Below are 17,047 nucleotides of genomic sequence, written 5' to 3' on the forward strand. Positions count from 1 at the left end.
GAGTTGAATCAAAATGTTAATACCATCGACTGCATCCGTGATCATAATTGATATAAAATAAGTTTTAGGATTTAATATAAAAAAAATTATACACAGTATCATTTCATCACTTTTCAACTTGGTACATGTTTGTAATGAAACAAATATCTTTCAAATGAACACAGAGGGAAAAAAACTGTGTTTATAAAATTTAGCTTACAATCTAAAAATAAAGTTTGCTCTAAGTATAATTACTGGATTTAAAATACCTCAGACGGAAAACGGAAAAGAATTCAGTCATTGAGTATACATTTTATAGAATTTGTAAAAAAAAAAACACATTGCGGGTGTGAATGTTTGTTAATGTATCAATCTATCAATATACAGTTTGTTAATTACTTCGTTTGCTAATGCTGTGAACAGCGTGCTTGATGAACATTGAACAACATTTTTTTCATTGAAGATGTCGAGTACAGTTATAAATTTTGTAGAAGTTTTGCAAATAAAAAACGCGAAACGCGAAGCAAGTCATAACTAATATCCCTAATAACCGTAACTTAAAATAAGCGGCTTTGGATTAAGATTTTATCGTATACAAATATTAAGTTCACCTTTTAAAATCATCTCCATGATGATAATATTATCTTCATCGTAAATCGGTATTTTGTGTTTTTTTTAAAAGAAATGTGCTATCGGAAGCAATCCCGTGTTCGTTTAAATTGCCAGCGTACATTTGTCATGTCAGTAATACACATTATGTTTTTTATGACGGTCGTGTATTGTAAAAAAGTTGAGATTAAATACCATGCATTGGAACCAACACATCTCTCAGTTCTGAAACAATTCAAGGTGTCTTCGTTACAGTAGAACAGTAGGGCGTTAAACATGTGTACGTCCAGCTCTAAAAGCACATACACTGTTGTCTGTGCATACAGCTAGCAATCCTGCTATCGATCGGTTACCTGAGTCGCGTAATGCATCTAAATATAGAGAGGGGCACAGTTTTGAAACAACCAATATAAATAGGTCAAAGAGCTTCATCTTTATGAAAATGAAAATGTACATATGAATGAAAACATTCAGGAATTTATGTGGAATCATCTTTACGCGCTGCATGTACCTGTAAGTGCATTACAAGAAGCACTTTCATAACTTTCTAAACTATACATTCCCACAAAATTGGACCGAACTGACAAAGTTGTTTCTGCAAATACGGACTATAAATTACGAAACCATCAAACTGAATACAACAGAAGAATTTGGATTTAATTTCTTTACAACTTTGCTTCAATAATGCATTAGACATTTTTATTCCTTTAAAAGTTATTGACTAAAAAATTTTGACGACTCTAACTCCTTTATTATAGGGGCCAGCCCCTTTTTCTGTATACCGATGAAAGATTTTGGTAAGACCAAGAACTTTTAAAATACATTTTATAACAAATTATTATCAGGTTGAAAACTAAAACGGAAAATGTGTAAAATCTTTTGCATTTTTTAGCCTTTGTTTCAACACCTATACCACTCATTTTATTGCATTTAAATAACAAATGAAATATGTCTTGCACCAATTCAATTTATCAGCTACCAAACCAGCCAATCTTTGAGACTCTGTCAGTCATCGTTAAAGCTAAACCCATCTGACAAAAGAAGTCGTTATATTTTACTAAACGGGGATTAATTCAAAACTGGATGGGGATTTTCATCAAGTAAAATATAAAACGACAACATCACGCGGCATGTTATCAGATCTGAAAATTTCGAAACAATCGGTGAACAAACAAGCGAGATATTAAGGACGTTGGATCCTGCGATCAAAAGTCTGAAAGTTTTTATCTAAAGTATTTTTTAAAAATCTACACACATAGCTTAACCAAAATTCAAAACAAAATTTGGGGGTCTATTTGCTTCATTTGGCGCTATGCTGCATTAAATATGACCTTTCTGCACTGAAAGTGCAGATTGCACATAAATCGCTTTTCTGTTTATAATTTATTACCGGAATGAACCATGACACCAAATACAAATTTATGCTATTAAAAATGAATAAAAGTAAAATTATCATAGAGGGGGGTTATACTTTTCAATCTTCAATTTCACTGTTTATTTCCTTATTTTCAAATCAATTTTTACAGGGTCACATTAAAGTTGGGGGGGGGGGGGGGGCAACTACCAACTCCTTGTTAGTTCAATTTTTTGTATGTTAATTTGAGAAAAATCTTTGCAGCCCCCCCACGGCCCCCCTGATGCTCCGTGTCTAAACAGGTCCAGAAATAGATCGACCACTACTGGGGCTGATTATAAAACGGGGTTACTGCATAGCTACTGCAAAATGTACATAATGCACACAAATGTAGCTTATTATAATCCGTGATCCATTGATAATTTGTTGAAGTTTTCTGCATTATCTCAAACACTACCATACAAATAAAAACTATATCAATTTAAAAGATTGTCTATACAAATGTTATGCTTTTCTTAATCTCTTCAAAAGAATTTTAATCAAAAGAGTTGTCTTGAAAGCTATATGTGTAAATGTTTTTTCCGGTATGCATTAATATCTTTTTAATAAGTTGTTGTATGTACAGTCAAATAGCTCTGCGGGAACGGCACACCAATAGTAGAGAGTGCTTTCCCCCCAATCATTTTTAACTCGAATTTTCTAGCTTTGATAAATAAAGATTTAGTTTAAATATTAAAGTCATGTTAAGATTGTAATTTTGAGAAGTATTATGAGGAAAAAATTACCTTTTTCTCTGAAGGCGACACCAAAATCGTGCTTTAAATCCTTTGGTGTATGAATGTAAATTGGACAGTGAATGACTTGTGTAGTACTATCTCTGTATTAGCGGTGTTAACGTGAAAAACAAAACTATTGTTTACAAATCAGGACGGAGGTACACAGTGGACTGGCAATGCCTGTCTGATATGTGCGATATAGCTTCGTACGATAGAGACAGAGGACCAGTCAACGTATACACAACTGAGTCATTTAAATGTAGGTTTTTCCAAATTATTAACATCCCCTTCTCCATTTCGTCTTATCGGATAACAGCCGTTTGTTACAAAGCGTAAAAGAATTGAGAAGTCAGAATAAAATGAAAACCGATAGATTCCGAGTAAAGTGTTCTAAAGGGTTTGATTATAAGGCAAAAATTCTGAAATTTTGCTTATACAGGTAATGTTTCTATGTTCATATCCGTGCAAAAATTCTGTATTTTAAACTCGATTTTAATTAAGCTATTTAAAATTTGTATAGTATTTATGCAAGGTTTTTCTTTACAATTCCAAAAAAAATTATTTACTTTAGAAAAACGCTGCCTAAATGTCTTGAGAATATTCAAGGTGTAACCGGATCCAAGCGAATCTATCTCTGGAGAATGTGTTTCTTGCCATAATGAGGTTTTTCATCAAAATAATAAATAATTTTAATTTTGGGCATGTTATAAAAATATGTGCTAAAGTGAATAAATGTAGTGGTAGGTTTCAAAATGACTTATTCAAATGAAATGGAAGAGAGAGAGAGAGAGAGAGAGAGAGAGAGAGAGAGAGAGAGAGAGAGAGAGAGAGAAGTGGATTTAAGGAGATTGAGGAAGAGAAAGCTGTTTTGTTAACAACGTTTGTTTTTGCGTTTGTCAAATGGTAACCTTTATTACTAAATTATGAGGATTAAGACCTGTTAAAAGTCAAAGGTATTAATTAAGCTAAGTTATTCAAATGACCACTTCAGCAGCGTAGATTTTTAACAAAAAGTACATTGATGCCTTATCATCAATTAAAAAACCCCTAGACTTCTTTAAAAATACACATTTACTCTGATATACGGTTGAATACATCAAAATACATTAAATATTGTGTATAATATAGAGATAGGAAGAAAAATATCAACTGATTTAAATCTTGCAGTAAAGAAAACTCTATATAAAGAGATGCTGCGAGCATCGGGAGTGCAACATGGTCAGTTTAAAAATAAATTGTAGGGATTGACAAGTTTACAAGATATACACGATGTTCAAAATAAACTTCAAATAAACTCCGTCCATAGACAGAGCACTATACACAAAATGCATCAGACACACATATAAGCTGTTACAGTCAGATATCTAGTCAACGTAAATTGACCCATACAAATGTTGCAAGACATATTAAAAATATAAACAACATGCAAACAAATGATAGAGACATAAAGATTACAGACCCAATATTAGAAATCAGATATATACAACGTAAACCTTAATAAGCATCCTTGGATATTTGTACCCACCACTCGAATCGACCCTATTAAATGCACCTCCCTTTTTAGAGAGCACGTATTTCGGAACTTGCCTATTGACTTGCGAATTAACCTTCAATCGATGATACAGGGTTTCACACAACAAACAATAGATACAAAGCCCTCTCTTTCAACGTTTACGGTCGATAAGTCTAACGTATTAAGAGGTTTAATATTACATGAGAAACGTTGAAATAAATCACATGTATGCTATCTACCTTTTCAATTGTTTTCTTTGTAAAACACAATTAAGAACAGCTAAATATATTAAAAATAATAGCGAGATCGAATTGAATCAAAATTTTAATACCATCGACTGCATCCGTGATCATAATTGATATAAGAATACGTTTTGGGATTTAATATAAAAAAAAATTATACATAGTATCATTTCATCACTTTTCAACTTGATACATGTTTGTTTCGAAACAAATATCTTTCAATTAAACACAGAAGGAAAAAAAAACTGTGTTTATAGAATTTAGCTTACAATCTAAAAATAAAGTTTGCTCTGCACTATAATTACTGAATGGAATGTGCTATTAACAAGCATTATTGACCGTGTTACCTGAGCTTGAAATTAAAAAATTTATCCAAAGGTATGAGACAGATGTGACAAAATCATTTCAACTCATAGTAAAGCGAAAACAGTTTCTTTGTACTTAAACATAGCTACAAAGGCTCATTCGGATCTGAAGGTTTCAATAATAAAAAATAATTTCAAACTTTTGATGAATGAAACACCAATCATTCAAGTACTTTTTAACCCTCTTCAACCAATGGAGGTAAGTGAACATATGTTTTCAATTTAGCTTAATTTTCAAGAGAGAAAAGGTAGACGGATGGATGAGTAAGTGCAACTAATGTTTGAATTCAATTGAGATAAACAATATACAGAATCATTTTTTCCTTTAAATTGGTTAGATTTTAATCAGGTTTCATTGTCATTTCCTTTTCTATATAAGTTCATTTATACACTTTATTCCTTAGAATTAGCTTAGAATGGGTTTCAAATCAATATTGATAAATTTTATGGCTAATATACAGTTTGATTTGTGAAGGAGCAGTTCCTAACTATGTACAACCATTTTATATATTGTCAATACTGAAATTCAACTGTTCAACAACATCACTTGTAATCCCTCTTATCTTCTGTGAGGAAAATCATTGTTGATCTACAAATGAAGTAACAAATATTGAATGATTTTAATAACAATAAGCATGAAACAATAATAATAACTATATAACAATGTATTCAAATATTGATATTAACAAACATCTAATATAGTTTACATCTGAAATGCTAGATATGCCGTTATTCGACTTTAATTTCTTGTTATTAGTGGAAGTTTGAATTAAGCAAAATACATCCGTGTTTGGTAACGACAAAAGATAACATAAGTCTGTACTACATGCAATGTGAATTATACGCTTGTGAACTACAGCAGCATACGTTAAAGAATGTTCGACACCAGACAATATATTACAGAAAAATGTACAACCTGTCAACGTCCAAGCTTCATTCTCAGGCAGGCCATGAGTCGGAAAGGCAGCCATATCAGTACGGTGAGTATCTTCATCTACAACAAATCATTGTTGTATTGTAAGTAAAGATATCTGATGTGTTTAATATGTAGTGATATCAAACAACTTATCCTATTCAAAACAAATTTTCTATGATTTGTATAATGATATTGATCTGATTAAATAAATACATTGACACACAATTATTGTTTAAAAATTATATTTGTCTTGATTAATTGGACTGCTAACAACCTGCTAAATTTTAAATTTTTCGAATATGAAATGGATTGTTATTATTAAAGTGATGTTTTAATTAAGTTCTGTACGGAAAGCTGTTTTTTGTCAGAAACTTTATTGCGCAGCACTGTTAAGAATGACTATGAAAATATCAGCGGATCTAAACGTTCGTGAAACGATGCATCTATTATTACAATATATTAATGTAAAATTATATTATCATGATATATACACATATTTGTGTAGTAAATGCTACTTTGTATGACACTTAGTGCGGTCCCCTGAATTCATTGTCACGTGACATGAATCAATGATTACCCCGAATGGAGGTCATAAACAAATTTCAATATTACAAGGGCACACCCTTTTTAGAATTAAACATTCAAATGATTATTAAACTCTAATTATCTGATAGATTCTGAAGAGTGCTGCTGCTTTGCATAGAGTTCATATCTTCTTAATATGAATATAGAAGAAATGGGCTTCGTTTAGAATTTATATGACCTTCGCTTAATATTTTACGTATTTATTAATTCAATCTATAGATTTTAGCAAAGCAGCAGCACTGTTTAATAAATTAAACATTGCCTTCATTTATATCCAAAAATGGTAATGATCTGTTTAGCGTATGCCCTTTTAAAAAACGAATTTATAAAGGCTTCCCGATGTCAAACACATCGAAACTGTACATTTAACACACAAGAATAGAAATAATACACGCTCAAAAAAATAATCTCTCTAATGACTCATGTCTAAGAAAAACAAGCATACAAGATAGGATTTAATGGTATAGTAATTGTTTAAGATCATGCTCTGTTAATTTATAAAATGCATCTTTCAATGTTAAAAAATTGATAAGTCCGCCTATCTCTACACATAATATGCGTCAACATTTTCAGTATAACGTCACATCGACAAGTGCACCGCGATCGTCAGTTGTTTATATTTATCGTTGTTGGACTTATTTGACTACAAAATTGCACACATAGGTAATTATTAATGTAGTTTAATGTTTTCGTACTCATAACAGTCGGACATTTATTTACTGGCATTTTTGACGACTTGTTGTTTTGTATGATGTCATAGTTAACATTTCCCCTTCTTTCTGGTTGGCGCAATCACAAAGTAAGCCTTAACAGTGCTGCGCGGTGTACTTAATTCCTTGTTGGTTTTTACTAGCATGTTTTGGCAAATTTAACTTTCAAACGGACTCGAGAGATATTGTTGTGACAAAATTAAATAAATATTGATAAAATGTTAATTACACATACTTGTCAATGCACCCTGTTCGTCTGTGTTAGTTAGATATTTGTATATCAACACCGTGCTTTCGACAAAAGATCCGACCCAAACTTCATGAGAGCAAAAATCATAACTTAGGCTGTGAGGAAAAACCATCGCTTCTAAATTTATCAACAAATGTGACAAAAATTGACCGTCCTTATCGATAATATGTACTGCGTGGGTCCAATAATCGCACACCAGTATATGTGACTGCACATCAGTACATATTCCACGTGGCTCTAATCGTGATTCGGGTGGAATCCCTGTGTAGGAGAAACGATGTCTTCCTTCACGATCTGTCACCACTACAGCACCAAACATATCAAACTTACAGTCAGACACCACGACATCCCCACTTTTGTTTTCTGTTAAATAATTAGGTTGATTATAAAGTTCCCTTCCTGTGCTGTCCTGTTGTATTGTCTGTGTTAGTTGTCCGTTCTGGTTGTACCGGAAGACACTTCCTCTCTGTGTGTCATAGTTAAACATTCCAACCAGTAGATCCCCGCTGTACAAGGAACCGTACACACAGCGTGGTTTTTGTGTACAATCTTTAATTTCTATAAATGTGACGGGTGTTTCCGAAGTTATGGGAAATATCTTTATGTTATATTTGATATCTATATAAATTAATTCAGCATTTTTGTTTACCGTGTGTGACCCACTACCAGTTTGTGTATCACCCTCATATAAATCAGGTGCACATTCAAGATTGTCACCATCTAAGTCGTACGAGTAGACGGTGTTTCTATCACTGACCCAGAACACTTCTGTTGTTACATAATTAATGTGAATACCCCAGTTCTCTTCATTCATTGTGTGTGTGTACAGAACCTCTGGAATAGACATGAGTTTCAGCTGACGACCATTCCTTTGCCATTGGTTTTGAGTCCCAGTGGTTGAGATGTCACAGCCTGATCCCATCATATCAGCAATGGTTGGTTTGATATCTGTTAACATCAAACATAAAAATGTAAGTCATGAAGTGTAATGTTACATTTCGTTTTTTAATTGAGATATCTTTTGAAAAAAATGTTACGAAAAACAGGCTTGTAATTGTAACAATCCACTTAGTACAGTGATTTACTGTTGTAAACTTGATAACATGACACAACTCATTTATATGTGTTTTTCTTTCTTAAAACTATTAACAACCTGTGTCTATTTATATTCCTTTTGCTACATGTGAAGTGTTTTATTTGTCTTGATTGAGTGTCATTTATATATTATGTTTTACATTAATTGGCGTCAATATATAAAAACAAGCACAAGACCATGATTGTTTTATTTCTCATTAGCACTATATAATGGATAAAAACGCATTTCTACATGTGCACAATCACTAATGAAAATTTATGAGTACCTGTTAGGGAGTCATCTCTGGGAATATATCTGTAAACGCATATCTTGTTGTCGCCGTACTGTGAACCAACCCAGAGACGATAGGTGTCGACATCATAGCTAAGGTTATGGGGATACTCTATTCCAGAAGGTCTTAGTAGTAAATATGATAGGAAACGACCATCTTTATTTAACATCTGTACGGTGTTCTCACAACCATCACACACCAGGATTTGTGACAGCGCGTCAGTACAGACTCCACGTGGCTGTATTCGTGAATGATATCCTGTGTAAGAGAAACGATATTCTCCACTTCGTTTTGTCACCACTACGGCTCCGTATGCAGTAAAAGAGATACAGTCAGACACCACGACATCTCCATTGTTGTTCTCTGTTATATAATTGGGTGATATATATTGTCTTGTGTTCTGGTCTGGTATTGTTTGTGTTAATTGTCCAGACTGATTGTACCGAGTTACCCTACCTGCACTACAGCTATCCATTCCAATCAAAATATCACCCGTTGACTTGGACCAGTACACACAACGTGGTCTCCATGTGGAGTTTGTTATATCTATGAATGTGGTAGTTTTTTTCATATCCTTTGACAGTTTTCTAATTTTTAATTTCGAGTTTATAAATATCAATTCACTCTCACCGTTCACTGTATGCGGTCCTAATTCACCACCTCTAATTGATTCATCCAGATGATGTAGAGTATTTTCTGTTGTATTTGACAACCTTAGGCTGTCATCAACACCACTGACCCAGAAACGGTCTGATGTCACAAATGAAATGTGCTGACAACAAAGTACATCTGTGACCGTGAAAGATCGATGGAACTCGGGACCAGCCATTCGTGTAAGCAGACACTCATTTTCTACCCGCCGGCTTCCTCCCTCTGTGATTTGGATTTTACCCAGGGACTCTATCACATTTTTCTTGTTGAATGACTTAGTCATGAAGAATTGGCTGGCATGCATATGAAGAAGTGGACTGTCTTGTATCTGGGGGAGGCAAGATTTCTTTATAAATGAGAGGAAGTGTAGCGGTTTCAATGCTGACTCTCCATATATGTTTTCATATCTTTCAATGGTAAAAATGTGCTTGTTTATTTCATTAATCTGTTTTAAACATCTGTGCTTGAAATCAATAAGATGTAACCTATAGTTTATAAAATTCGTCAGCCTCTGGGCCTTTGTGAACATTTCTGATTGATAGTGGGAAAATTTTGTTTGACAGGTTTTGATATCAGCAATGTTTCTTTTTAGGAAAACAGGTCTGAAAAAAAGAGCATAACTTCTGATATCGTGAATGTTTTTTTGGTATTGTTGTCGCTTTGTTTGGTATGCTCTTTGAATATTTATCCATTTGTGTGTTCTATGCTCTGAACAATGATAACAGACAGGGAGCTCACAAGGTTCACAGTACATTTCGAGGATCATTTTTGGATGTTTCTGACAGATTTTCTGTGCTGAAATGTTCCTGGATTTTTTACAGTATGGCATGACATTATGATCTATTGTTTTGACATCTTGTACATGGCTCTCTTTACACTGTGAACACAGATCACATGGACACGATAAACAATGGTACTCTGTGTCCCCCGAACACATAGAACACAGATGTACTCGGTATAGGGAGTTTGCTGTGTCCATAATGTGGAACGTCTTTGTCTCAAAATCAAAACCTGTTAAAATAGATGAGGTTTACAAAAAAAAAATGAATTTATTTTCAATTGTAAACAGTCAATGCAGTACCCATTTAGCAAACTCGAGTTAAATATACACCCCCCTCCCCGGTACTTTACATGGAAGCATATTTTGTTTAAGTGGCAACCATCCTGTAAAAATTCTGGTGGCCAACGATGATTTTCGAATTAGCAGTACCAGATAGATCTTTGTGCAAAATTGTATGCTTGTCAACACTTTATAAATAGTGCCTGTTTGGGAGGGTAACAGTTGAAATTGACACCCCGAGAAAACTTTTGTCAACCGACGCAAAGCGGAGGTTGACAATGGTTTTCGAGGGGTGTCAATTTCAACTGTTATCCTCCCAAACAGGCACTATTTATTTTGTTATACTGAATTTCTTAATTTTTAAGAAAATTTTATTGCTTTTGTATAAGAATAACGTGAATTCTACAGGGACCGTACGCACATAATTTTCGCGCATGTAACAATTTGTAATGTTACCCGTCGCTAAGTGCGTTGCTAACGCTGAGGAAAATAGATTGGATTATGAACTGCGTCTTAACCAATCAGATTTCTGTATTTAACATGAAAGTATAACAAAAATGAAATATCTTATTGCTAAGCCGATACACTAAATGCCCTGTTACACTGTTGTTAACAATTAAGTATGAAATGTTTGTAACAATTTTTCATCAAATTATAAGATCATAGGGTGTACCTGAAAAACCTCAACAAATGTAGCGCATTCAGTTGAATTTCCTTCGAATTATTTGGAAAAGGTATTAATTTACTATTACAAGTAAGTTTAAATAATGTACATGTAATTGAAGCTGCTTGTCGAAAAACAAGACAATAACAGTAACAATATTCAATATTGATGCACCTTAAGCTGATGCAGCGATACTGAGCTTATTTAAATAGAGTAAGTGATTATTGACTTTAAAGGTTTTTGCTTGTTTGTGAGATAAAAAAAAGAGAAAGAGAACATATAATTATTTTTTTTTGCTCAGTGTAACAACTTTTTTAGATTTATACATTCCAAATGCTGTTTTTATGTAAAGTATGTGAAAAGCTACTGCAAATAAAGCACCGTATCACAGAAGGATACACAAATAGTAAATTTCAATTGATTAGTTTTATTATGACTTAACCTACGTTGAATGCTCTAAACATGCAGTGTCACAAGCGAAAATCAAAGTTCATGCATGTGGCTGTTATGGTGGCTATCCATTATTCTTAAACAAAACAGGAATTGTGAGGTATAAATCACATTTAAGACAATGCAAGAAGTTTAAAAAAAATTAACATAGAATTATTATTTTGTACAGTGTGCAACAACAATTGTTGATGATGGCTTCTGAGTCAAATGTGGAAATGCAGCTTGGCATATCGTTCACTGTTATGAACGAAAGGAGTACATGGCTTTGGCATTTCTAGTCTGTGCTCTACTTAAATGGTGTTTATATATAAGTCCGTATGACTTTTCATCGTTTAAATTCAAACAGAAATGACCAAATATTCTACATATAGTTCGTGGAGCAGTAAGTATATTTGAAAACTTAACGGAAAAAAGATAAGATAATTTTTTTCATAGTTAAAACGGCTCATTTTCTAACATATTGAGATACTTAAAGTGAAAACTACTTACCTTGGAAAATCTACATATAAATAACCAGTAACGCAGCATTAATAACGTATCTGAAAATCATAATCATAATAACGACCATAAACCAAACAGCCGTAATGTAAACAACTCGTCGTCAGGTAAACAAACAAGAGTTACTTCCCTTTAACACTGCACTATGCTGGATTCGCGCACATTGATCCATGGACATTTTAAATACTTGACGAACTAAACACATTATAACACAGATGCCAATTTAGGCAGGGGTCATTTACTGTGCTTTTTTTCATCCAAACACATTTACAATATGTTTATGCCTTCAGTTTTAACAATTAGTTTTATGTAATAATAACAATAGTCACAAGTTTCTGTAACAAAACTTTTGATGATCCTCGATTGTCGGTATGGCTTGCCGGTTTGAATGTAGGGCATTGGATGTAGGACATTTAAACTATTCATGTTAAAGAACAATTATTTTCTTTTTTATCTGTGAACAAATCTTACCCGTCGTCGTGTGTACTTTATATTTAAGCAGCTATTGTTATATTTAAGCATTTATAGGATTCCTTTAGGTCGTTTTAAGTATTCAATTCAAACTAAACAAATCATTAATTTTGTTGGGAGTTATCAAATTTTTCCCCCCATTTAGCTGTTTTAACAGTGCTTGAACATTCATCAACAACGATAAGATAATGTTCTCTTTCTGACTGATCATAATGGACAGTTCACATCTAATAATCACCTACAATATTTCACAAACGTTTTGCTAACCATTAATCATCATATTTTCTACCGAAATTAATAGTTTCCTTTTTTGCATTTCATAAATTTTATATTTAACGATTTTTTGAAAGTAATCTATATAGTAAATGGTCACATCTTATAATAAATTTAACTGAAGCAAAAACTGACTGTTCCTCTGATCGCTGTCAAAATATGTTGAGTATAGATAGAGATTTAATTAATAAAGATTTTTTAAATGTTAAAGGTTCCATATGGACTATATGATTTAATGGTTTAATTGATACTTAAGCGTTTAAATTGTTCAAGTCAATAATTTAAGAATACCCCTCCCCCGCTTATTGTTTACACTGTATATTATTAAGGGATTCCGTTATTTACTGTTATTGTGTTGTTTATTTTTTTCTAATATGTTTTACAGTGCTACTGTTGTGGCGATCGCAGGACGAACATTTTACACATACCTAACATCATTGTAAACTTGAGCGATTTTTAGCCGGGCTTTGCTGAAAGCAGAGCCTGGCTGTAGGCGGGTAAAACACCAATTATACTATAAATAGCACAACTTCAAAAGTAAACAAAAACCGAGCAGCGTCAAAGTAAAAGCTTCCGCTATACCAAATAATTACACAACGAGCCACGTTTTGTCAAATCTGTTGATTTTTATTTGTTTGCGAATAAATTTAACGTTAAATTTGTGTGTGTGTGTGTGTGTGTGTGTGTGTGTGTGTGTGTGTGTGTGTGTGTGTGTGTGTGTGTGTGTGTGTGTGTGTGTGTGTGTGTGTGTGTGTGTGTGTGTGTGTGTGTGTGTGTGTGTGTGTGTGAGAGAGAGAGAGAGAGAGAGAGAGAGAAAATTGTATAAAAGAAAAATCATACAAAATACATACTAGTAGACTTGCGCTTCCCCCTAAAACTGTTTTTTACTTTTGGAAAGAATTGATCAGTTTGTAAAATGTCATTTGTGTTTGATCAAATTTGTTAACGATAGATTCAGTATTATTCCTCTCTACCTTGTTGTTATCTGATTTCTTTGTCTGGACAGGTTCATATTCTGTTTTAATTTGTTTATCTTTAATTATTATTTGATGACGCCTCGACCAGATTTATCACATCATAATACTCAAATAATGATTCCTTATTCCTTCATTAACAATTGTATTTTTTTGAAAACTGTTCATATTTTACAAATCATTGTAAACTCTTTGTAAAAAGACGATCATTTCTGGTTAGTTTAAATAAATTAGATACTGATAATGTGTATAAACATGCTCTTGTAAAATTATTCCCTAGTGTGACAATCACTGTTCATATCGAACACACCCGATTTTATTTTTCCCATAATTCTTTGCAACGTGCTTGGCCGACCCTAACAATAGGCGCTAAGTTATACCCGGCCGAGCTGTCCAGCGATTAAGACGTGCTTAGTATTAGAAGGGGGTATCGTGGTAGAAGCCTGTGTGGCATGTTTTAGTTTCACAAGTTCAACATTTGACGCGGACACGGATAGCTGACCGTGGTAAGTATTTATTTAGTTTGGTGTAGTTTATTTGTAAATTTTTGCATTTTTATTAGTTTTACGCAGTCGTCCTATAAAGTCACCTTGACCATTGTTCACTGTAGAGTTACCTGTGTGTTCACTGATGTGTGACTTTAGCGAGAGTGTTTAAATGGAATTCGTCTTTTTCTATAGTACAGTTTTTGCTATTGCTGTGTAAAGAAACGGTGATTTAAAGGGCTATTTTCTATGCGTTATTTTATTTTACAATTTATTGTCACTTTTTCCACTTAACTACTTGGGCGGAAGTGCGTCACCGGAAGTCTCAGACGCCATATTGTTTACTGTAAACAAATAACTTAGTTACCATATACTTACAATATTTTGAGATGTTGCCTTTAATATAATACTATTTATACATTATCATAGTTTGATACTATCAGTGAGATACTTATATAATGTATTATACAATATTGTTTTTATTATGATGTTATGGTGTCACTTGTACACTTATTGTAGTGTCATAGTGTTGATGTTGAGAAGATGATGATGTTATGGTGATGTCGATGACTACGATGATGATGATGGTCATGTCGATGATGATGGTGTAGATGATGTCGTTCATGGTGAAGTCGATGACGATGCGATGTTCATGTTGATGACGACGATGATGTTATGGTGATGGCGACGATGATGATGGTCATGTCGATGATGATGAAGTAGATGATTATGGTGATGACGATGATGTCTATTATGATTATGGTGTGGTAAATGATGATGTTGACGATAGTGTCGATGATTATGATGACGATGGTGATGATGATGATTGTGGTGACGTAACAACTTTAGTTGTGGTTGTCCGTAGTTGGTCCAGGACTACAGCCCCGGAGATTCGGACACTCTTCTAAAATGATAGTTGATAAGTTGTAAAGAGGTGTTCGTTAAATCATATATTTTTGGTCATTTGTATAAACATCATATTTTTTTCTTGTTGAGTGAAAGGTGTGTGAGTGTTTGTGTGGTTTATTGTTTATATTTCTATCTTTTCTTTCTTTCTCTTATTTTGTTTTGTTATTAAATTTTGTTAAATTTAAGATGTCTTGTTGTTGTTTGGAGTAGCCTCCGCTCATCCCGTTACACCTAGGACTGGCTGAACTGAAGTTGTATTGACCAAAATTTCTCATCAAATAAACAACTGAATGACCTCAGGATTTTAAACGAATCGTCCTGATATTTTGATTTTCGCGGAACTTTTTACGTTTACGTTTGTTTAGCAACATGGCTTGTTGAATTTCGAACCCGACGTATTATTATGCAAAATAATTGCACGTGTGGATAAGATTACAGTTAAGGAGGCCGACAGAAGTTTCCATTGCGCATGTTTTTGCTTATTCTAGTATAATACAGTGTATTTATACTTCTTATGATTTTTTTTCAATATCTTTTATAGAATTAAACACAATAAACAGAATATATATAAAATTATGTAGATTTTTTAAGGACAATTTTTATTTTTAAACGATGTTTCCGTTGTATGGTAATTAAGCGTTGCCATTGTGTTTTTTCCTGACGTTATGATAAAATAAAGTTTTGTAGGAGTACTTATAAGAGATACATAAAAGAAAAAGTAAATATCGCATACCGTTGAAAGTTATACACAGAATAATGCTAACCCCGATGACAACTTTATTACTTTTGAATGAATCCTTAATATAAATCTACATTCGTACATTTGTAATTCTCCAAATATATAGCCAATTTTGACGCATTTTAATATTTTGAGATGACCTCCACTAAGGAACAGACGATAGAATTTATTATTTATTATTTTTTACATATAAGGTAGAAAATGATATTACGTATCACATATTACATTGGAGAAAAAATATAGTAGTATTTTAAAATCTGCTTCGAAGAGTGGAACATGACGGTTTCCTATATATTCCTATAGTAAATGTACCAATATTTGAGATGGTCCATAAAAAGAACCAGATGGTCGATTTTCTTGAAACTTTGCAAATAAACCAACGTTGGTGTAAATGACATACGGTTAAAATAATTTTTATATTGTAGTTTTTCTTCAAAATTCCAGTTCACACATCGTGGTGTTAATGCAGAATCCGTTTTCTGTATATCTGTATTTTCTGATACGGTGGTAGTTTTCATATCTTTTAACAGTTTTGTTAAGGTAGCTCCCTACTTGTAAAATTCTCTGAGGAAAGTTGAAACACTGAACTGATTTCGACTTAATAGACTTAAATGTCATCAATTGTTTGAAAAAATATACATGTCATCACACTTTTTGAGATGCCAGATAAACATAAACTAAAGCATATTTTAGCATCAGAAAACCGTATTTTTTTTGTTCAAAGTAACATCTTGTAGGCAGAAACTTGTTTTTCTTGTTTAATTTTAACGTCAACATTATCAGAAAACTAAAATTTCAAAAATATTTTAAAATTAATCGTTGGAATAAGAAAAACTAGAGCATTTAGACATACAACTGAGAGAAAAGTTAGAAAAAGAGTTATTTCCCCTTTGCATAGATAAGATATATAAAAATTTGGAAATTTAGGATAAAATTAAGAGCGAAAATATCTTGAACCTACCAATAATTCTAATTACATCCATGTGATAATATTCACATAAAATATATTGAAAAAGAGAACATCATATCTGATGGTATGGATTGTTCTTTGGTATTTTTTTTTTAGCTTGATATGCTTTCAGAATATCCATCCAGCTGTTCGTTCTATGTTGTATACAATAATAACAGACTGGAAGCTCACAATGTTCGCAATACATTTCATTGAACATGGTAGAATGTCTATGTAGGAGAAGGGATATTTTCCTCC

At 32.9% G+C, this 17,047-nt stretch overlaps 1 protein-coding gene and 1 pseudogene across 1 annotated transcript; both read right to left on the reverse strand.

Moving 5' to 3' along the window:
- The window catches only part of LOC128170594 (uncharacterized), a 59,243-nt pseudogene extending 56,383 nt beyond the window's left edge, over positions 1–2,860 (reverse strand).
- Positions 2,861–4,002: 1,142 nt separating this feature from the next.
- On the reverse strand, positions 4,003–12,094 carry LOC128173081 (uncharacterized). The gene is made up of 5 exons (XM_052838806.1): positions 11,981–12,094; positions 8,661–10,328; positions 7,285–8,247; positions 5,755–5,832; positions 4,003–5,427 (listed from the first exon to the last, which is right to left on the reverse strand). The coding sequence occupies exons 2-5, from the start codon at positions 10,294–10,296 to the stop codon at positions 5,417–5,419; spliced, it is 2,688 nt and encodes an 895-aa protein (XP_052694766.1). The 5' UTR covers positions 10,297–10,328; positions 11,981–12,094; the 3' UTR covers positions 4,003–5,416.
- Positions 12,095–17,047: the final 4,953 nt, after the last annotated feature.

This window comes from Crassostrea angulata, chromosome 2 (genome assembly GCF_025612915.1).
Source record: "Crassostrea angulata isolate pt1a10 chromosome 2, ASM2561291v2, whole genome shotgun sequence".
NCBI classification, from domain to species: domain Eukaryota; kingdom Metazoa; phylum Mollusca; class Bivalvia; order Ostreida; family Ostreidae; genus Magallana; species Magallana angulata.